Raw genomic sequence first — 21931 nt, forward strand, 5'->3', positions numbered from 1 at the left:
ATCATTTCAGCGACCAGGCTGTATAGAGTCTGATGAAAAAGACCTGCCAGCTCCGCCCCCTCCAAGTTCTTGCTGAAGATGGATGATAAAATCCTCCTTATCTCAATTCTTTGACTGTGCTCTGTTAAGAAGCAGGTGCGAGGATTCTTCTCATCTATCTTTGTTCTCCACATCCCCGTCCTTGAGCTCACTTGCGTTTTGGTCCTTGGCAGCACCTGAGCCTGAGAGGAGGGCACAGTTTTCTGGATTAGCAGATACATTTTTGATACAGAGCACAGCTGAAGAAATATGACAAAACACAGCCTCTGAAATATTTAAATATTTATTTTATAGAATCACTTTATGTATGAAAAAGTAGTTTGATAAAAAAGCTGTATCCTGATAGATCCACACAGCTTACTGTATCCTCAACACAGGAAACCTTGGAACGAGCCTGAACACACTGAACAGTTTCCTGTTGCCCTGCAGGAGAACATGGTCCTTTTCAAGTTCCATAAACACACTCCCAGCTTTGAGGGCACTGCCTCTTTGGCACTCCTAGTGTGACCAGTGACCACACTGCGAAACTTCTACCATTTAATTTTGCTGCCATCAGTATAAAGTGTAGTAGTTTTTAAACTGCAGTTTGCCACAATTGCTGCCCAGTCCTTGTTTGGTCTGTGTCAAAGGCTGCTTCCAGTGAAGGGGGAAAAAAGTTCCAACTTCTTCCAAGAAGAATTGAGAAGCAGTGCTTGAAGACAAAATCACCTCAAGAGCTCATGAAGTTTCACCATTTTCTGCTACAGGAATTTAAAACCAAGAACCTAACAAGTGTTTAAAAAAATATATATGGATACCAGGAATTTCCAGAAATATTAATGACAAATAATTAAACCACAGGATGCCTCGATTCTAGTTAGCAGAACATCTAATAAAGAGGTAGAACCTACTATTCCACAAATCCTCCTGTTTTCTGTGACAGGTACACCTGCAACACTGACAGCCCGTGTGCTAGCTGGGCTTTGATCCAGTTCCCTGCAGCTTTCTTATTTCCATACCTCACGTGTACCTTAGTACACAAAACAGAAAGGAAAAATACAAGAATGAGCTGCAGGACTGTAGTAAATAGCAGTCAGCTTGTTTGCCCCTCAGTGGAACTACCTAAAATCATGCAAAGAGGACAATGTCTTGAGGTAAACACTGAAAGGGCTGTTAAAATGCAGGGAACACTGTATACTTCAGGAGGCTGACACCTGTGCTAAGTGGCATATTGAATACACGACAGGCATTTGCCAGGAAGCCAAGTAACTAGCTGAAGCCCATAGCACAGCTGAGCACAGCCTGAAACTTCTGCTAGGTGAATTAGAAACAGTGAATTAGAAACCTGAAACTTCTGCTAGGTCCACAACCAAGCCAGCAATCACAGCCCAGATCATACAATGGCATTCTATTATTCTTCCCTTAATTTTGCCCCAAACTCTACCACTAAACCAGCAAGTATTTTTTTATAAGAGTAAACAGTGATTTGGCAAAGGTATTTTTTAAATGGCATTCTTCAGGTCGGGTAGGGTTTGCACGTGGCCAAAGTCTGGGCTAACAAAAAAGTAAACATATGGAGCTGCATTCCTTATTTTCTTTTAAAAGCAGCAGCAGATGACACTGCTAGAGCACTGAATTTCTGCTTATGAGTGTGCAATCTCCTTTTAGTGACTGCATGAACTATTTGTTGAAATATTAAGGAGTAGAAACAAACACTGATCTTGACTTTATGGTAATTAAGATTATCTGAAGAAGCTGGAGTAGCCATGGTCATACAATTAAAGGTCCTCAAATGATACCATCAAAACCCTCCTCCATGCATTGCAGCTATCCAGCATTCCTCCCCCCTCACGCTGCTTCAGAAACAGGGTGTGTTTTGCCAGCACAAGCTTCTCCAGCTCACGTGACAAACTACTGACCAAGTGGGAAGAACAATCTTGTCAGGCAAATATTTCTGCAATATCAAATATCAAGGGAATAGATCATAATCATCAACCATTGCAATTCAGGTGGCATGTGAGCCGGGTATGACAATTACCTCCACAGGAGGTACACATGGATGACAGGGGAGAACGTACATTGTAAGCAACTTACCCAGTCCTGAGTAAACTTACCCTTGCATGGGGTTTTCTCATGACAAAGGCTTTCAGCCTTGTTTACCCTAGTGATTCCAGGATTTCTGTATTCTGGCCCACTGGAGTTTTAATCTGGCAGGCCACAGAAGCTCTTAAATAATTCTATTCCCAAGAAAGATGAGTGAAAACTTCCCCTCTCTTGTCACCATGGGGACTACAGTCTGCTCTAGCACTCCAGCTTCAAAACAGTGGCTTCTAAAAACCCCTTAGGGTAGTAAGAACACTCTCACTCCCAGTACTGCATTTGCCTCAGAGATGCCCAAGCACAGTTCACATGACATCAGATGAAAGTGTAAAGTGACTTATACACAAGACTGTGGTCATCTTATGAAGAGCCACTAGACAAAAGAACAAAGATTCTTCTTGGAATGTCCCAGGCTGCAGCTGAATAAACCACACCTTACTGCTTTTCTAAACTGAGTCTGTCTACCCCCTTTGTAGATACCACTGGTTGTCTCCCAGAAGAAGAATAAAACCACAAAAGAAACTCCACAAGTCCTTAAGCAAACTAGCTAAGACACAGGTGTCAGTGGTTGGTCTAGAATTATGACATCTTCTTAGCAGGGCACCAAATAGTGTCAGGATAAAGCAGACAATGGACAGATTTAAATCTATATTAAAAAAAAAAAAAAAAGAAAAAAAAAAAAAAAGAAAAAGACAGCATTAGATTGGAATTCTCCATACATGGAACATTATTAGCATTGAATGTGCAGCAGTCTAATGGAGCAGAGGGTGGGTCTACCTGCTTTTAGCACAGTAACAAGAGCTCACATGAGAAAATAACCCCATTAGTGGGCCTGATCATCTTACAGATGACAAATGTGAACAAGGTAGGGAGATCTTGTTTTAGAAGTGAACACTAACCGGGTTGGATCCTGCTGAAGGCCAAACACTCCTCCCACACTCACGACATTGTGTTTGTTCTCAGGGTCACCGTAACTCAGGGTTACCTGTCAAAACAAATAAGCATTCAGAATTTCTAATGCTAATGCAGAAAACCAGAGTGGAGATAGCAGAGCAGGGATATTAATGAGGACTAAGAAAGTCTCTAAAGATGAACACGGATCACATTTGGAGGACAGCAGTTAGTTCTGATGTAAGCAATGTTGGCACTGAATGGCACTAAGGGTAACATGGGAGAATACACAGAAGATCTGAAGTTTCATTTCCCTGAAGGGTGAGTTTCAATTGTAAGCTTTGTAAGGACATTAATGCTGCTACTGTCTGTACCTTCACTAAATAACACGTTCATCCTCACCAGACATTGCCTGAAGTCTGCAATAGCAATATTTTAACACAGGTGGGGATAAACATTTGCATGTTAAATGGCATGGAAAGGATTGTCATATTTCAAATCTGGAACAAAATTTAGATCTTTGGAACACCATATGACGGCTGTTCCTCCACACAAGCACTGCATTAAGAATTTTTCAGGTGCCAGGTACAAGAAGACTTATGTTTTCTTTATAATTGCACATTTCCTGGGTTTTGGGTTAGCTGTCTTCATCTTAGGGAACCAGTGATCATCAGTGAAACAATGTATTAATGCTACAGTGAAATTCGCTAACATGAAGGAGATGACATTATGGTGGAATTTGGCCCCTAGTGCACGCTTCTGCTGCCTAACACAACTGCCAGAAAAACATAACCACGCAGCATGCAGGGGCAAAACCATACTCTGTTTACTTATGGTGCCAAGCAGTGTGATGCAGCCAACACTGCTGTACGGCCTTGTGGCTCCATCTGCTGCCCGGGAGGTAAAATGTACCTCAGCAATTAAAAAACAACCTGATTTTTCAGAAGCAACTTTTAAGTTTCTTGAGATTCAGACAAATTATTCTTAAAAATCATGAAACATTTAATTAGGTCTTAGCTATTGAAGAAGTACTTATTGTAGCTGCCTTTTTGAACAGCAGGAATTAAGACTGAAACTTTGTTAGGCAAAACCAGGAAGACTATTTAGCAAACTTCTGCACTTTCTACTACTGCTACATGCAAAAAGTCAGGGTTTAGAAGGATATGGGAAACACCCTATTTAGGCTTCATGTAGCAGAATATGTCCCCAAAGAGGGGACAGCTATATGACCTAGTTGGCTGGGGTGAAACTGTGCCTTTTTCCTAAATGAAGGACTTGAGCAGGACACAGCTCTGAGTGAGTCTGTAGATATCCTTCTTTGCTGAACAGGGCTGTCTGTGTGGAGTATTCTTTGTGATCAGACTGAGGTGCAATTATAAGAACAGGAGATGAGGCATAGCCCTACCTGCTGCAGCACAGACTCGCCTTGCAGTCTCTGCAGGTTTTCCAGGTGGGAATGGAACAAGGGGCTGTGCAGCAGCTTCACCTCCAGCAGCCCCTCAATGATGTAGCCAATAGTGCAGTCATCGGGAAGGCGCACTCTTTCCGCAGTACTAATGAAATTGCCCAGGCTGTGACAGAAAGCACAGGAGACAAACTAAAATGTGTTTTAAAGCCTCCCAACCACGTATTGATGAAGCTCAGCTAGGAACAGTGCTTACCTGGCCCAGGGACTCATCTTCAGGGCAAGGCCTCGGCTGATACAGAACCCAGCTCCACCTGTGGCAAACCAGAATTTCACTGTTGTCTTCTGAAGAGCAAAAAGAAAAAACACACAACAGTTACTGATAATCAGCTTCTTGCATTTGGCTGGGCAGGGAAGGGAACTCAATGTTTTGATACCACGTTACTACATCTGAGTCAGAACAAGGCTGCAGATGAATCCCTATTTGTTTAGGCTGCTGAAAGTGCAGCTAGCTGTTATCTCAAATGATACTATCTTGAAACAGACAGCAGGTAAACCATCAAATTGGCATAAGGGAGGTAGCACACATGAAATGGAAAATGATAGTCCCACTCCTACTCAATTCCCCTGTTCATTTTAACCAAGGGTCATAACCAGCTCAGTGTTACTGAGGATATCAAAGGTGGTTCATATATATATTGGCTCCATGTCCAAGGAGACTGTTTTGTTGTGCAGAGTCTTCCCTAACAAGCTGCTTTATAACTGACTTTCTGGCCAGTGAAACAATATATCTTTAAAGAGACCTGCAAGTGCAGGTGACCTGGTTAGGACTTTTTCCTTAGCACATGTATCTTGTGATTGAGATACCTTTGCTTCTGGTTCTTGAAAATAACCACTTTATACTGGAATACTTGATCTATCCAGAAAGCTTTTGTTACCTATCTGAGCTTGGTTCAAGACAATGACAATGTGTGTGAAACTACATTCAAAACAAGTAAGAAGCCCCTTGAACTTCCACCCAAACTCCCAAGCCCTAAAACAAGGAACACTGCCCCCAAAGCCACCAAAGGAAAAGTAAGAGTCAAGGTGGGGAGGCCCTCTAAGATCAGTGTGAGGGAGATCACAGCATACATGAGTAAAGGAACAGAAACAGATCACCATCCAGGAGACAACCTCCATTGTGCACAGATATGCACACAACATCAGAGTGAAGGTGCATTTAACTCAGCATCCGGCCTCTAAAAATGACCATCACCAGGTTCACTTCTTGCAGATTAAATCACTTGGGTTTATGGGGGAATCCTATGAATTGTCAAGGTTTTAAAGGTTTAGAAGATTGGGATGTCTCTCAGACAAACTGAAAAAGGTTTGCTTACTGATCCATCGCTTTGGACATGGTCAGCTGCTTCGATGGGGTGGTCCAGGCTTGGTCGCCCCACGTAGACATCCTGGCTGTGTGAGAAGGCAGACAAGAGATGGAGGAGAGTCCGAGGGTTCACGTAGTTGTCATCGTCCACATGGCAAAACCATCTTCAAACAAAACAAAGCAAGAAGTTATACGGACAAAGAAATGAGTTATAGGTTTACAACTGAGTCATAGTCTTTCAGGCTTGGAGCAGAAAGTATTTCTTATTGTCCCAAATTACAGAATAGGAAAGATGAAAGCACTCCCAGATGCTAAGTCTGTGAAGAGGCTGAATTTAATAACCTCCTTAGATTATAATCCTTTCCACCTTTCAGATGAAGCTTGTTTATAAACACTGCTTCATGCTGTGCTCCCTTTCCTGCACTCATCCCTACATTTTAGCTAATATCACATTCCTGACTGGAACAGAGATGGTTATTCAAGTTTCCTGTAAGCACAGAACTGGAAGAAACAAAGTCAATCAGAACAATGTGTTTCACTTACTTTTGCCCAGATTCCAGGAATTTATCATATTCCACAGACATCTTGCAGCAGAGAGCTTGCCGGGTATGGACAGCGGAACAGTTGGTGTTGATCATATGATCCCCTGGAAGAATAAAGATCAGCCTTTTTGGGTTTGGGAAGCATGTGTAATCAAAAAGACTACAAAAGAAGTGCACATTTGGCACTAATACTGTACATCTGAGGTGCACATGGTGCATGCATGGAGAAGAAACTGCAGGACAGGCAGGGCTCACAGGTTATCCCTCTGCCTTGTAAGCTCTGCAGAGGTCACAAAATTGTGTGAGTGCATAAAGACAAGCAAGGGTATATAAACAGTGCAATGAGATGTGCACAAAGGAAATATCCACTATAACTTAGGACCACAAAAACATAAGCTTTCTAACAAGAAGAAAGGGGGCACAAAGGTGAACCCAGTATTCTGGAAGTTCCAGGCATCTTGTCCAGGTAGCAATTACAGAGAGATTTTCTCCATCTTAACCTCCTTAATTGCTTTTACAGCATGAAATAAGGACTTCTATAGAGAGCATGAAAGAAACAGAAGTCAGTTATAACAGAATTCTCTATGCTGCTGCACAGCTCACCTGCTTTCAGGCGTAGCTCCCGATCTTCCCAGTCCGTGAATATAAATGTCTGTGGGAGACAAAAATGATGTGTCCACATTTAAGAAATTCAGATTCTAATTTTAAATTTTCTCAGTCAGAATTCAGGATGTTTTGTCTGTCTTGGTAGTTTGTTTCACAGTATCCACTGGAATGGGGGAGGGAGTAGGGGTGCAGAGACCTCCAGCAACTTCAACCCCTGCCTTATTTGTTACATTTTTTCATTACAAAGCAGAAGAGTGTCAGTTCAATAAAACAGGCTGTATTTTACCCTCCTTGTCTCAGAGTACACACAACTGATTTCCAGACAGAAAGGATTTTAGTCTTTTTTGGTACTACCTCCTCTCTCTGGCTAGGAATCATCCACAGCTGTCAAGGAGGTTAAAAAGAAAGGATGCAAGGCAGGGTGGAAAGTGGTAGGTGGTTAAAACGGTCTTGTTCCAACTGCTGGAAAAAAATCTCATTAAAATACTTGAATGGACTGAAATTCTGAAACAAGGGAACAAATTTTATGTTCTACAGGAAAACTTAGGTGGCTAAACTACTTAGTCTAAAATGTCGGCTTAGATCTATCATCACCAGAAATCTTTCAGTATCACGAAAGCACTTTCCACAGTCATATAAAAATCAGCAAACTACGCTTAGAATACCGACCCCATATTGCAGGTAACTGGCTTAATCAGCAACAAACTCTTTTGGAAGCACGTTCATACCAAACGCTAATAAGACGACCTTCCACAGTCTTACAAAGAAAGTCGGTTTTAAGACAAGTAAGAAAAAGCTCCTTGGGAGTGCAGCAGCTGCCCTGGAAGGGCAGGGCCCAGGCTCCCGGCCGGGGAGGCCCTCACCTGTCCCTTCGCCTGGGAGATCCAGGTTTGGAGGAGCAAGTCCAGCCGGCTCTTGTGGTATTTCCTCGTAGTCTTCACGGCAATAAAGATGTCCTTCAGCTCCAGGCTCTCCCTGGCCGAGCCGCCGGGCCCCCCGGGGCGGCCCCTCCGCGCCAGCTGTGGGCCACCGGCGAGGCCTCCGCCCCGGCCCCCGCCGCCCGGCGCTCCGGCAGCGCCCTCGGGGCCCGCTCGGTGCGGCGGGGCCCCGCTGGGCCCGGCGGCGGGCGGCGGGCGGGGCCCGGCGGGGCGCTGCCCCCGCGGCAGCAGCAGCAGCAGGAGGGCGGCGGCGCCCAGGGACAGCAGGACCCCGGCCCTGCGCAGCCCCAGGCAAGGGCCGCTCATGCTGCAGCCCCGCGGGCCCCCGCCGCAGAGCGCGGCCGCCTCATGGCCCCACACCCCGCGAGGTGGCGGCGGCCCCGCGGAGGGAGCGCCCGGAGATGGTCGCGCCGCCGCCGCCGCGGGGCCGAGCGGGGCCGCGGCCCCTTTAAGAGCTTCACCTGCCGGCCGCGGCCTGGCGGCGACGCGCGGCCCGGAAGCGGAAGCGGAAGCGGAGCGGGAGGGGCGGGCGACCGGAAGCGGCGGCGTGAGGGAGGATGCCGCTGCCCGTCCAGGTCTTCAACCTGCAGGTGAGAGGCGGCTCTCTCCCGCCCGCCCGGCCCGCCGGGCCTCGCCGCGCTCCGCCGCGCTCCGCGTCCCTCTCGCCCAGGGTCCGGGGCCCCATCTCGGCGGAGGCCTCTGGGGGCGCCGTGCGGCCTTCTCGCGGGGCTCCCCGGGCAGGCAGCGGCTCTCGGCTGGCCCCGGGTCCGCGCTCGCCCTTCCGTCGGGTCTGTGTCGCTTCCGCCGCAGTTCACGAGGAGCAATGCTTAGCCGAGCTTCCTCCGGCCCCCGTGGCGTCCCCCGCCGCTGCGGCCGCCCCGTGTTCGGTTGCCGCGTTGTCCGTGCCGCGGGCAGGGCTGGGGGAGCGGCGGAGGGTTCGGTGAGATGGCCCGGGGAGGAGGAACTGAGAGTCTGCAGTGCAGGGGAGAGCCCGGGAGCGCCGGGGGGGTCGGTGACATTAGGTACCTGCGAAAGGTGTCCTTTGCAAGTTTTGGCAGTAACAATTCGGTGTCAGGGCACGGGGCTTTGAGGAGTGCGGAGAGGATGAGGGGCAGTGCAGCATCCAACCCAGCTCCTTGATTAGTGGCTTATCTGTGCTGCACCCCCTCCAGCAACTCACCTATTCCTGCTGAGATTCTCTCAACAGAGCACCCGTTGGGGCTCAGGAAATTCTGGGGAGTGGTTGTTACATTATTTGCTTTGTGAGTAGTTTTTAACCTTGCATCTTCATTTCAAAATAAACAGCTTGAAAATGTTTTGAGTTTGCTTGTCGTACTGGGATTCCCAGCCCACTTGTGTTTTTTCCTTGTCTGGGAGGGAAGTGAGGAATGCAGAGTGCAGCCTCTCAGCGGAGCAAGGCACAAATTGTTCTGTTCCACCACCTGGAATTACAGTTACCTTTGTAATGCTGTTTTCTAAGGAGTCTGTAATCGAGGTTTTACTCTTGTCAGCAAGTGCAGCCTGAACAAACTGACCTTGGCATTTGGTGTTTGTGATATAAGAAAAGATAGAAGGTAGAAAGTGGAAAAAGTAATGGTCTCAGCATATGGTGAATTGGCTGTTTTATGCATAGTTTGCCTGAGGGGTGATCAAAATTTCCTCTGTGCCCTCCCTTCCTCCCTTTCCTTCATGGAAAAGTTATTAAACTGGGAAACAAACATTTTTATGCTTCACTTGCTTTTACTTCAGATGTTGGAAGATTTCAGTGTTGAGATATGTATTTGATATGTATCACTTTGTGAAAGAGTAAGACCCTCAGACTGTGTGTGAGTGTAATTTTTAGATAGGAAGTCTGGATATGGTCGTTCCTTCTCACAAAAAAACCCAACCAAACAATCAACTTAGTCAAAAAAACCCTCAATCTTTGATTTCTTAACAGACAGTAAAATCAGTAAAAATATGGAAATAATCAGATATGTGTGTGTCAAGGTGATTGGCATATCTGTCGTTTGTGAGATCCACTTTTGCACCAAATCGAGTTTACATAACACGTGCATAAAATCAGCATTCTGTAAGAAGACATTCAGCTAAGTTTTCTCCACTTTAAATGGATAATTCCAAACAGGATTGTTCAGCACATTTTGACTGGGAGGAGACAAAGAATTTTGTGCCAGCAGACCAGTTAGTTTGTGGGATGGGATAGCAAGCTGGTCTTACCTGGAATACATGCAGGGGCTGTAACAATGCACTGTGCTTTGGTGTGGGTCCTTATGGCTCAAAAAAGTGCAGTTTATACTGGAAGAATAAAATTCTGTTGTTTCTCCAAAAGAGAAACAATTGGACTTGAAAACTACAGTAAGATAGTTTGGCTAATGGCAGGCCTCTGCAGTGCAGACACATTGTTCCTTGCCATGCTGGAAACTCTGAAATTGCCATTCTGCATTCTGTTCTTTATGGGCTTTAATACTCCAAAGAAGTGTAACAGTTTTTGCCTCTTTCTCCCCCCAAAAATATTACTTCTAGGCATTAAAGCAATTTTGAAAGGTTGTGGTGGGTATTTTTGGTACATTTTGCCTTCTGGAACGTCTTGAGCTGAGTGTTACCACCTGCTCTTGCTCCTGGAAGAGAAATGGAATGCATATGCATACCTCAGATACTTTGCAGAATCAGATTTATTGACCCCTTCGGTTTTTTGCTTGATAATTTACCAACCCCAGTGAACTGCTCTGTGGGAATGCTGAGCTGTGCTGCTGCTTGCCTTGGACCAACATCGTGCTGACTGCTGGTGTTGCTGGAGAAAAATCCCAAGGATATCAAAAGACTGAGGAGTGCTTTTTCATTTTTAAAATGTAACATGTATTTAAGAAAGTCCTTAATAGATTGAATAACGTAGTTATTTCCTTCTCAAACGTAATAATCTACTTTTGACCTTGTTTTGCTGTTGTAGGGTGCAGTGGAGCCCATGCAGATTGACGTAGATCCTCAAGAAGATCAGCAAAATTCACCTGATATCAACTATGTGGTGGAGAACCCCACACTGGTACGTGCTGCTGAGGGCTGTTGAGTTCATTTCTTGCCTGTGGTCTCCTCCTTTAGGAATTTTGAAAAAAATCCCTTCTGAAAAGTCTTAAAGCTGATTAGTTTTAACCAAAAGCATCACAACTGAAATTTTAAAAAGTTAAATTGTAATTTAGTATTTCTGAGGATATTACTAATGCATATTTCTGCGGAAATTACTGATGTTTGAAGAAAGCAGACGTGGACTAACCTTAGTGATTTTTTGAGTCGTGTTGCCCTCCTTGAGGGGGTCAGGTCTGCAGGAAGACCTGTGCAGGTCTCAGTGCAGTAGCCTGATTTGGTGTGTCCACTCTGACCTCCTGCGGGCGGGTTTGTTGGCAGGATCTGGAGCAGTACGCGTCCAGCTACAGCGGGCTGATGCGCATCGAGCGCCTGCAGTTCATCGCTGACCACTGCCCACAGCTGCGGGTGGAGGCTCTCAAGATGGCTCTGTCCTTTGTCCAGAGAACTTTCAATGTTGATGTGTATGAAGAAATCCACAGAAAGCTGTCTGAGGCCACGAGGTACTGGGAGGCCATGGGAACCTGGGGAGCTTTCCTGGCAGAGTTAAGAGTGATGTGCTGCACTGGAGGACTTTGCATGTAATCCCAGCATGTGCCTTACACAAATTGTCTTTGCCCTTAGAGTGTAATAGCAGTGAAATGTGTGCTCGTGCTTTTTTAAAAGATAGAGCACAGAAGGCATTATCTCATTCTGAAATCTTTGTGCTTTAGAAAGCTGCAGGTAGATACTGAGGTGAGTTTAGTCCTTGCAACTGCCTCAGATATTAATGAACATATTTGTTTTCCCTGAGGTACTTTATGGAGACCTGTTCTAGATGCTTTTGTTTTCATAAGTTAAAACCTAATCTAACTCTTTGCCATGTTTTTGTTTGTTTTTTCCATTCTCCCCCCTCTAAAAACAGGTTTGCTGTTAAGGATAACCTTTGATATCTCACTTACCCATCCATGCTTCCCATCTTTGCTTATTTCATGATTTCTTGTCTCTTTTGCATGGGGAGTCTTTACCATGTGTGTGACAGTATGTTCATCCTAAGATCATTAGGATATTTTCTGAAGTAGTTGTAAACATCTGTGATGTTTGTGTTACTGTTTGCACTGGAGATTTTAGCAATATGTTTCTTTTTTCCTCGCTACCCTTATTTTATCTTTGGTCTTTTTGTGTATGCAGTACTGTTTGTTAGGGTAGCAGTGCCAGACACTTAGTAGATTTCTGTTTTGAAATGTTTTCAGCCTCGTAGCCTCATTCAAATACTTTCCTTTCAGAGAACTGCAAAATACACCTGATGCTGTCCCTGACAGTGGAATTGAACCCCCTCCTCTTGACACAGCTTGGGTTGAAGCTACACGCAAGAAAGCTCTTCTTAAACTGGAGAAACTTGATACAGATCTGAAAAATTACAAAGGGAACTCCATCAAGGAGAGTATCAGGTGAGAGTATCTGCTGGAGCAAGGAAGAGCATTCTGCTCCTCCATGTATTTAACACGGGATGTGCCCTTAGGTCAGTATGTTGACTTACTTGTTTAGAAAAAAATGACTTTTTCCCTTTCTGAGCATACAGTTCATTGATGCTTTAATTCCCATCCTGCAGGAGAGGCCACGATGATTTAGGTGATCACTACCTGGACTGTGGAGACCTCAGCAACGCTCTGAAGTGTTACTCGCGAGCCCGGGATTACTGCACCAGTGCTAAACATGTCATCAACATGTGTCTCAATGTTATCAAGGTAGGAGGATTTATAGGCAAAGGTACCTGGTGTCTTTGTGATACCTGCTGCAAAGCTGCCCCCCATGCTTGGCTCTTGTGTCTGCAGTGATGTGGCTTATCTAAAGAGTGCCATTTTTCCATGCCTGCCCCACACTGTTTCTGGCTCTCTGCAGGTCAGTGTCTACCTCCAGAACTGGTCTCATGTTCTGAGCTATGTAAGCAAGGCTGAATCTACACCGGAAATTGCAGAAGTAAGTTCTTGATCTTTAAATTGCATACATTTTCCCTTTGTTTTCTGTTTCCGAAATTTGTAAAGTGATTTCTTCCTTTCCCCTTTTACAACTTCTCTCATGATATATGTGTACAAAATCTGACTCATGGTAAAAACGGATACTTCCTGTCCTCAGTTTTGCCATATTTCCCAGGACAAATAAGATTAAGTTATCTTGCCATTGAGATTGGCTAGTTAATTATCGGGGTGAAATATCCTGGGAACAGTTGGAAGCAAAATATCTTTCATACTGCTTGCTCACTACTGCTTTGTTTTATGCTTTAGCAAAGAGGAGAAAGAGATAGCCAGACACAAGCAATTCTCACCAAACTGAAATGTGCAGCAGGTGAGTGAGTCCTTCAGCTTCCTGTATGGTTTGCCTGTCTTTCTACCTGTTAGCTGTCTGTAGGGCTCTTGGGTTTATTTTTTCTCTCATATTTGACAGACTTTGTATTTCCACACCAGACATGCAAAATTTAATGAAGCTGGTGGGATAGAACTTCTGTTTTTTGCCATCTCTTTCTTCTCCCTGAGTTTCTTTAGAGAGGATACCTGTGTGAGTCAATGTAGTTCAAAGGATGTTTGATACAGTCTGAGGATCTTGTTTTACTGCAGTAGTGAAGGCACTAGCAACCATGTGGGGGCCTTTCCTACTCCCCAGATTTTTAAATTTTCCCTGATTTGTATATTGTCATAAAAAAAGAACTAACAAAAAGGACTAACTTTTTCTGGTTCCTAGGCTTGGCTGAACTAGCTGCCCGGAAGTACAAACAGGCAGCAAAGTGCTTCTTGTTGGCATCATTTGATCATTGTGATTTCCCTGAGGTGAGGACCAAGAGGTCTTGGAGGGGATGTAGTTCTTTTTGTCATTGGGTTGTTTTTGTTTGGGGTTTTTTTGGGTTTTTTTTAGGTTGTTGGGGTTTTTTTGGGGAGTTTTTTTGGTTGGTTTTTTTTTTAAGTCTCTGTTCTTGGCTTCTCTAAATGTTCTAGTCTAGATCACATAAGAGTTACTTGTGACATTTATAATTCCATTTTGTTCAATTAACCAAAACCTGCTGAAATTCATGTCTGCTCACTTAGCAGTGTTACTGTTCTGGCCCTGTCACCCCACACACTGTGGGTGAGAGCAAACTGAGTGTTTCCACTTCATTTGATAAGGACTTATCTTGTCACTGCATGAGAGAAAGGCCTGGGGTAGAAGACTCAGTGCCACCCTTACACCATTTTGGTAGTCAGTGACAGCTCGCTCTCCCTCTCTCTGTAGCTGTTATCTCCCAGCAATGTGGCTGTGTATGGTGGGCTCTGTGCCCTTGCTACATTTGACCGTCAGGAACTGCAGAGAAATGTTATCTCCAGTAGGTGAGTGATGCCTTGAGTGCTGTTTGTATGTACTGGGCATCTTTTGGGATATGGGACTTTGGTTAAGAGTTGCATTCTGGCAGGAGTATTTCTCATACAGGAGATAAAGAATCACTGAGCTTTAGTTTGGCTTTAGCATTAAGTGGTGTTTCACTGTCTAAAACACAGTGGTTAATCATAGATGAAATTTTTTTAGTTCCCAACCCAGGTTAAATCCAGCATCTGCATAGCCCTGTTGTCTGTCTCTGTCAGTAGTTCATATCAGATATTAAACTGAGGGGCACAGTCCTCTGTCAAAGGCAGCTGTTAGGATCATTTGCTGTGGAAAAGGGGTTGTTATCCTTTTTTATGGGCTGATATGTATGGTGAGATTTTAAACATCTGTGATGGAGAATTGGGAGTGTGCTGAGTAAAAGTATACATCCCTAAGATTTACCACACTCACACTAAGGTGTTTCTCTGAGAAATTGGCATGCTTGACTTGTCTGTAGCATGCTGTACTTAAGGAAGGCTGTGCTTTGAAAGGGGACACAGAGCTGGCCAGCACAGACTACAGTATGGCATTTGTTTGCTGGTGATATATCCTGATTTTGACCTATTCACATTTATTATTTTGTTTTGTGTGGACAAACACTTCTACTACTTGGTTTGTTAAAAGTCTTTTGTCTTCCTTCATCACAGCTCTGATGCTGTGCTCTATCTCTCTGTGTTCCAGGCTCCCAGCCCTGCTGAAAATGGGCTGTCTGGTCTGTTAGAGGGTAAATTCTTGCAGTCTTCAAATGATAGTGAGAGTTTTTAACCTTGAGACTTGGAGTGATGGAGTTACAGGGTATTTAAGTGGTGGGTTCCAAAGTCTGATCACTGCTGTCTTTATCTGTAGCTCCTTCAAATTGTTTTTGGAGCTGGAGCCACAGGTTCGTGACATCATCTTCAAGTTTTACGAGTCTAAATATGCTTCATGCCTGAAGATGCTGGATGAGATGAAGGTGAGTTGCAGGAGGGCAGTGCAGACTCTGTAAGTTCCCTTTGCCTAGCCTTTTGTGAGAAGTGGTGATTGTCAAAAGTAGATACTAAATGTTCAGCCCTTCTGTGTCCTCTCTGTCTCCTGATGTGGTGCATGAAAATTTGGAGTAATTTATTAGTAGACAGAAATTATAAACATTTTAAACATATTCCTAATTATTTTATTCATTCTTGTTTTATTGTATTGTCTTGCTGTAGAGTAATATTCTTAATGTTTAAGTATATATGCATAAATGTTCCAGAACACAGGAATAATATATTTTTCCAGATTGCTTCTCATCTTCTGATGTGGTTTATTGTTTTCCACAGGACAACCTGCTGCTAGATATGTACCTTGCACCTCATGTCAGGACACTTTATACCCAGATTCGAAATCGTGCCCTTATCCAGGTAATTGTTCCTGTCATCCAGAGGTGGATAAACAGGGAGCTAGGCCATCTCTTTGCAATTGCTTTTCCCCTAGTTTCTTAGAGGGTGGAGTGCCCTTGGCAACTGAATATTTTCTTCTTCTTAGTACTTCAGCCCCTATGTGTCGGCGGACATGCGCAAGATGGCCACTGCTTTTAACACCACCGTGGCTGCTCTGGAAGATGAACTCACTCAGCTGATCTTGGAGGGACTGATCAATGCCAGAATAGACTCGCACAGTAAGGTGAGGGCATTTCACCCATGGTTTAGAGACTGAACAGGTTTACTAAGTGTAGAAATCCTCCATTCCTGAGACACTTGGAAGGTGCATTCATCTCTTGGGCCTGGTGTGTTCAGTAGGGGTGAGTTATGTGTGACCTCAGGCTCCATAATGCCTCAGCTGTTTTCCTGCTGTGGAACCCTGGCACGGCTCCCAGGTACAGTTCTCTGTCTTGGTTACAGATTCTGTATGCTCGAGATGTAGATCAGCGCAGCACAACTTTTGAGAAGTCTTTACTAATGGGCAAAGAGTTCCAGCGCCGTGCCAAAGCCATGATCCTGCGAGCCGCAGTCCTGCGCAACCAGATACACGTCAAGGTATGGGCGTGCTGAAAAGGGATTTAAAGGCACCGTTAAGATTTTAATATTTTTTTTTAACTAAAACTGCGAAAGTTGGTGAATTGAAGATTCTGGAAGGGAATTAATCTATCATGTTCCTGATAGGACAAATTCTTACAATAGTAAGTACTAAATACATAAGGAACAGGTGTTTCTAGCCAATACATTAGCCTGCTTTTACAGCTCAGAATCTCCTTTGAAGTTTATATGGTTGGGTTAATTCTGAATAATTCCTTTGGTCCAGTCCTTGATAGACGTATCTTTCACCTTCTCAATAAAGATTGTTTGAAGTAATTTTTTCAGCAGAGGAAGTAAAAATGCATTGATGGTTAGGAGTATTCTTTCTGGAATGCAGTTTGAAGAGGATGCCTTTAGGGCGGATAGGCCATCTGCACAGAATGCATTAATTTTTATCATATATTAATCCCTGTGATTACTAAATGCCAGATAGGATTCAATTTCTGGGGTCAACAGCACCTTGTAAATAGTAAATAAGAGTGGCTTAAAAGTTCTGGTTTGACTTTTTTAGGAGAAGTTTTTGTGAGCTGTAAAAGTCATTAATACAAAACCATCATTAATGAATCTGGGGGTATGCTCTCCCTCTGCTGCCATCCTGCTGTGCTTCACCTGTGCCTTATTTTGTGTTTGGGGAAACAGGCTGCAGGATATTTACACATCGCTAACTAGGATGTGTTTTGGTCTTGTTGCAGTCTCCTCCGAGGGAAGGTAGCCAAGGGGAGCTCACTCCAGCTAACAGCCAATCCAGAATGAGCACCAACATGTGAAACACTTCGTGCACTACCAAAAGAAATGGTCCCTCAGGACTATACCCAGTGTCTCACCCACTAACTGCTGAGCTTCACAAACTGTCCCTATCTCCCTCACTTCTTACTTGGATTGAGAGAGTCAGGGTTGGTGGTGGATAATATGAGTATTCCAGTAACTTCAATTCTCCTTGAAAAGAAATTATTTTTAAAAACAGCATCCCTGCAAATGGGTCATCATTTCAGTTTTGGTAGAAAACCTTCATTCTCCTTCCACCACTCCATGAAGAGCTGTCTGGTTATTCATACAGATGCTGAGTTGAGAGTTTTTCAGCTGCTATTAGTTTTCTTGTTTCAAAGCTACAAAAATAGTTAGTTGAATGACAGGCATGATATAAGATGACTTTTGCTGGCCTGAAAGTATTGTCTTGATTTTGAGCAATGCTGAGCTTTCTGTTTTCCAAATAAACTTACAAGTGCATTGCTCTCAATTATGGAGCTAGAATTCTGATGGGGGAGGAGATTTCCTTTGAAAAACTCTTGGAGAATTTTCACCTGTACCAGAAAATATGGCATTACTTCTGAGTGTTCAGCCACAGGCCTTTATTGTAGGGTTTTATGTTTACCTGCAGCCAGGTTCTTTCTCTCTCTCTGGACTCTTATTTTCAAAGAACTGTTTCCTGATGTGTTTCCCTCTTGTGTGTGACCTGGCTTTGGGGTCCAGTGTTATCATAGCAGTAAATCTCTACTTCATGCAAATATTGCTTCTTGCCCAGTCTTACTGCCGTAGTGTGTGATGGTTTCCCCACATGTGCAACAGCTGTTTTGGGTAAAATGGATAAATGCCATAAAACACCACTCAAGTCTTGTGGAGGCGCTAAAAAGAGTCAGTCTAGGTGCCCACTCTCCAGGTGCATTTATTCTGCTTTTCCTTTTATAAAGGGGTTAAATGTGGCAGCCCTGTGTGTGTGTGTGTGTTCTTCCTGTGTTCATGAAAGGAGATATGCACTGAATTTTCTGAAGTCACTGCAGCCTTGTATTCATCTAATCCATAAGGCAAGCCTAGAATTTTGATCCAGCCCTGACTGGTCTGGCAACTGACTTCAGATGTTACTTTTAATGTGTTCATGCCTTTTTAAAAAAATTAAGTTGTTATATTTAGTGCATTAAATAGCAGGATTAAAGAGCTTCTGAGTGGAGTTTTGTGTTAAAGTTGGGTTTTAGGTATTTTGATCTCAAGCCATTGATTTTTCGCTAAGCTTCATGACGTTTCATAGATGATTGTGTTTTGCTTTCTCATCTGGTTTGGAGATGTAGCTTGGATGAACTGTGAAGAAAGTGCAGTTTGAAGGAACATTCAAACAGCAAAATTCCTGTAGCAACACTTGTCTCTCCTGGCTTCCCATGGTTTTTACTACTTAGGTGCTGAAAATGGAAGTAGTAGTTTCTGTGAGGTGTTTGGTTACATTTGGCATAGAAAAAATTTGCCATTTTTGAGGGAAGAACTTAATGTTGAGCATCACTGATGGCCAGTTTAGTGAGAAAGGCAAGTTGAGTCCTTGGGTAAATTGATGTACATCCTTACAGGAAATGCAGGGAAAGCACTGTTATGCTTTCTGTTCATGTTGTAGGAGAGCTTTTCAGTCCTAAAATGCTACTCAAACATTCTTGCTTTCTTCCCCAAATGGGCCAGTGATACTATTTATAAGGAAAAGATCTTAACACTCTGCTCTGCTCCAGAAGATGGTTTTGCATCCCAGCGCAGTGCACCATGCCAGGTGGCTGGCTGTACTTCCACTCCTGGGATTTTATTGACTGATCTCTGTCCCTTCCTAGAGGATTTCTGCCACAGGGTTCCTCAGTGGTCAGTGATGTCTTGAGTCTGTTCTTCCATCCCTCAGCAGCCACAAGGGGCCCACAAGGTGGCATCAGCAGTTTCCAGCTCTGGCTGTGGCCCGAGGAAGGCACAGGTGGTAAGTTTTCTTTATCCCCCCAGAAAAAAGTGCTTGCAGCCTCTTTAGGAGTGAACAAGAATTTCTGTTGCATTGGCGTCATGGGTGCTTTGTGCAGAATTACTGGCATGTAACTCTCTCCTTTAGCCTATGAAAGAAGCTGCTGTTGCTTTAGGATATTGTAGATGGGAGTCAGGGCTGTCTGAGCATGGTTCTTCTGCCTCAGTCCTAACTGTTTGCGAGTCCCAAGCCCCACAAAATACAACACACTGTGGATATAATTCTAGGTAAATTGCATTCATAAGCAGTTTCCTATAGTAAAAATTATTCTTGCCTTAAATTTCTATGTAATTTCCCAAGTAATAAATGGCAAAGTAGTGACTCACATGGAATGAATTTTCTGTGATTCCCTGTGACCACCAAGGTCATTCAGTGGATGAAGTTTCGTGGAATGTGTAGCAGGTTGGTATGTCTAAGATATGATCAGAGGGGCTCATTCTTATGGATTTAATGAATTTGTGCAGCACCTTTTTGTTAAGGAAATGCCAGCAGTAGGCCATGACATGTTCCTCAGGTGGTGTAAATCCTGCTTTCTTTACATGACCTTGCTAGGAATAAAGGAAAAATAGTTGGAGAGAACTTTGTTGTTTTGGCAAAGGCAGTTTTGATACCACAATCATTCTTAGTGGTAATGTAGGAACTGCCATTGTGAGATTTGTGTTAGAGTAGTTGGAGGTGATTGGTTATTGTCTACCAAGAACTTGTGCAGCACAGTGGTCTGTGTTGCCACGTTTTGCAGGGGGAGGTCTGTTAGAGGTGATTGTGGACCATGGCTGGTGCAGCATCATCTGTGAGCTGCTTCTGGCTGAAAGGTGTCAGTGGGTGAGGGAGAAAATAAGAGAGCTCAGGCTTTGACCTGTGCCCTTGTGGGTATGATCTGTACATCTCTCCTGGGACTCTGCAGCAATGGTCTCAGCATTGTTCTATCCTCTGAATAGCTCCCAAAACTGCCACTGAATAAGGTATTATTTCTGATACATGCAATGTAATATAAACTTTCAGAAGAAAAAAAAGAGGAAACTTTAATCTGAGGAAGACCCGTTGTCTATTGGTAGAAAGTGCTTGTCAAGCACTGATTCATTTTTCTTTTGAAGTCTCAGCCAACTTAATTTGACTATTTGAGATTCTTTTGCCATCTTTATTATTCTTTATGAAGCAGATAGCAGGGGGGCAGCAGTGTGCTGCACAGGACAGTGCTCTTAGTATTATTTATACCACCTTCTTGTGACAGCTGAGGCTGAGCCAAGTCAGCATTTCACTTCTCTGGTGAAGATTCACTCATCAGCTGTGAATTTACAGTAGAGTGAAAAACACCAAACTTGTGTGGAACTGACTTCTGCTTCCTCTGATGCTGTTAGGGAATAGGGAAAGGATTACTGTCTGCTTTGCAAATGAGCTTTGTACTTAAACTAATGTTATTTTGGCTTCTGTGTTCTTATGGATCTCTGAACTCCATTCAACATTTCATATGGTTGCTGTGTAGCTTTAGATTCTGTCATAGGATAACTTGATCAGGCTAAATAGTTAGAAAGGGAACAGAGACTGGCTAATAGGGCATGTCAAGCTCTAGGAGAAAATGTACAAGATTAGAAGCTTGGTAAATTCATAATGCAATTAAGTTGCTTGACAGGAAAGAATTAATTCAAGCTTAGGCTTTAGTAGAGTTATTAAAGCTACAGACTGAAGGGCAGCTGCATTAGCAAGAGATAGTTAATTCAAACAAGAACTCAAGTGCCAGGACCTGAAAAATCTGGCTTAGGTAGTAGATCAGGCTGAGTATTCTTTTTGTCCCTGACCCTACAGGTACTATTGTTTCAGTTCTCCAAGCCTTCTGCTCTAGCTTTGACTATTGTACTCCCTGTGCCTGTAGTTGGTATAACTGTGAACCCTCTGCACATAAGGTTTGTACCCCATAAATACATGCTGAAATCTTGGAGTTTCAGTCTTTGTTTTGATGCACTTTTTTTAAAATTAAAAAAAACAAAACAACTTTCTCATATCTCATTTCATAACCTGTTTCTCAAATAAAGGCAACTGGCTTTTTTTTTTTTTTTCTTTTTGTCAGGTGAAATATCCCAGCTTTTTCTTCTGTGCTTCTGAAAATAATTTAGATGTGCGAATCCGTTTTCCTGTAGACTGAGCATCATTTTCAGCATCATTCTACATTCAGGGCACTGCCTTTTCCTCCCCCTACTCTATGAAAATTAAACAGTGTATATTTCCTTAAGGGCCTGTGAAACAGAAACAAAATAGGCCTTGACCTTGCTGAGCTGGCAAACCATGTTTTTGTGATTAGAGATAAACAGGATAATTAGTATATTGCCTAGCCTGAAAGTAATCCCTTGTTGGTGCAGGTGTAGGTGTGCTCAGTGTGAACAGTAAGTGGCTTGGCTTTGTTCATGTTGTAATTGGGCCTCTGAGTTCACAATCATCAGTTAGTGAGCCATGGATCATCTGGACAGCTTTGCCTGGGTCACTGCAAGGCTGGCATCTTCTTGCATGGCTGTTGAAAGTTCAGGTTGAAACTTTTTTTCTATTAGTGTGGTGATTTTAGCTGGATGCACAGAGGTGGTCCATGTTGCAGTGCCCAACTGAGCCATTTTCCAGCCCCGTGTCAGGAGTGTGGCAGCCTCCAGCCGTGCCATGGACAGGAGCAAACAAGATAAGGTCTGTCTGCATTTCTCCATTGTGTTTGTTAAGAAATGCCTTGTGATGGGCAGAGGGACAAATATACTGTAAATATTAATTCTTTATAGAAAGGTGTTTAATTAGCACTCTCAAGTGCAAGGCCTGTCCTGAATTTAAGAGCCTAAGGCCACCCTGA

At 43.7% G+C, this 21931-nt stretch overlaps 2 protein-coding genes across 2 annotated transcripts; one reads left to right on the top strand and one right to left on the bottom strand.

Moving 5' to 3' along the window:
• Positions 1 to 306: 306 nt before the first annotated feature.
• RFNG (RFNG O-fucosylpeptide 3-beta-N-acetylglucosaminyltransferase) lies at positions 307 to 8172 on the bottom strand (the record flags this gene model as incomplete). The annotated part of the gene is made up of 8 exons (XM_083874695.1): positions 307 to 2764; positions 3018 to 3103; positions 4415 to 4580; positions 4671 to 4759; positions 5791 to 5944; positions 6324 to 6426; positions 6926 to 6974; positions 7792 to 8172. 8 exons carry the CDS (start codon positions 8170 to 8172, stop codon positions 2698 to 2700), a joined length of 1095 nt encoding a protein of 364 aa, XP_083730821.1. The 3' UTR covers positions 307 to 2697.
• A 207-nt stretch (positions 8173 to 8379) lies between these two features.
• GPS1 (G protein pathway suppressor 1) lies at positions 8380 to 19935 on the top strand. Its single transcript, XM_083874398.1, has 14 exons — positions 8380 to 8456; positions 10814 to 10906; positions 11266 to 11447; positions 12210 to 12374; positions 12536 to 12671; positions 12826 to 12903; positions 13209 to 13269; positions 13663 to 13748; positions 14188 to 14282; positions 15163 to 15268; positions 15615 to 15695; positions 15820 to 15957; positions 16176 to 16310; positions 17042 to 19935. Exons 1-14 carry the CDS (start codon positions 8424 to 8426, stop codon positions 17114 to 17116), a joined length of 1464 nt encoding a protein of 487 aa, XP_083730524.1. The 5' UTR covers positions 8380 to 8423; the 3' UTR covers positions 17117 to 19935.
• Positions 19936 to 21931: the final 1996 nt, after the last annotated feature.

The sequence above is a fragment of the Zosterops lateralis genome, assembly GCF_965231275.1.
Source record: "Zosterops lateralis genome assembly, chromosome: 18".
In the NCBI taxonomy this organism is placed as follows: domain Eukaryota; kingdom Metazoa; phylum Chordata; class Aves; order Passeriformes; family Zosteropidae; genus Zosterops; species Zosterops lateralis.

Excerpts from the sequence above, each read along its gene's own strand:
- GPS1 (XM_083874398.1), top strand. The coding sequence starts at position 8,424 with ATGCCGCTGCCCGTCCAGGTCTTCAACCTGCAG. Across the intron at positions 11,448-12,209 it reads AAGCTGTCTGAGGCCACGAG|AGAACTGCAAAATACACCTG; the intron begins GTACTGGGAGGC and ends CTTTCCTTTCAG. Across the intron at positions 16,311-17,041 it reads GCAACCAGATACACGTCAAG|TCTCCTCCGAGGGAAGGTAG; the intron begins GTATGGGCGTGC and ends GTCTTGTTGCAG.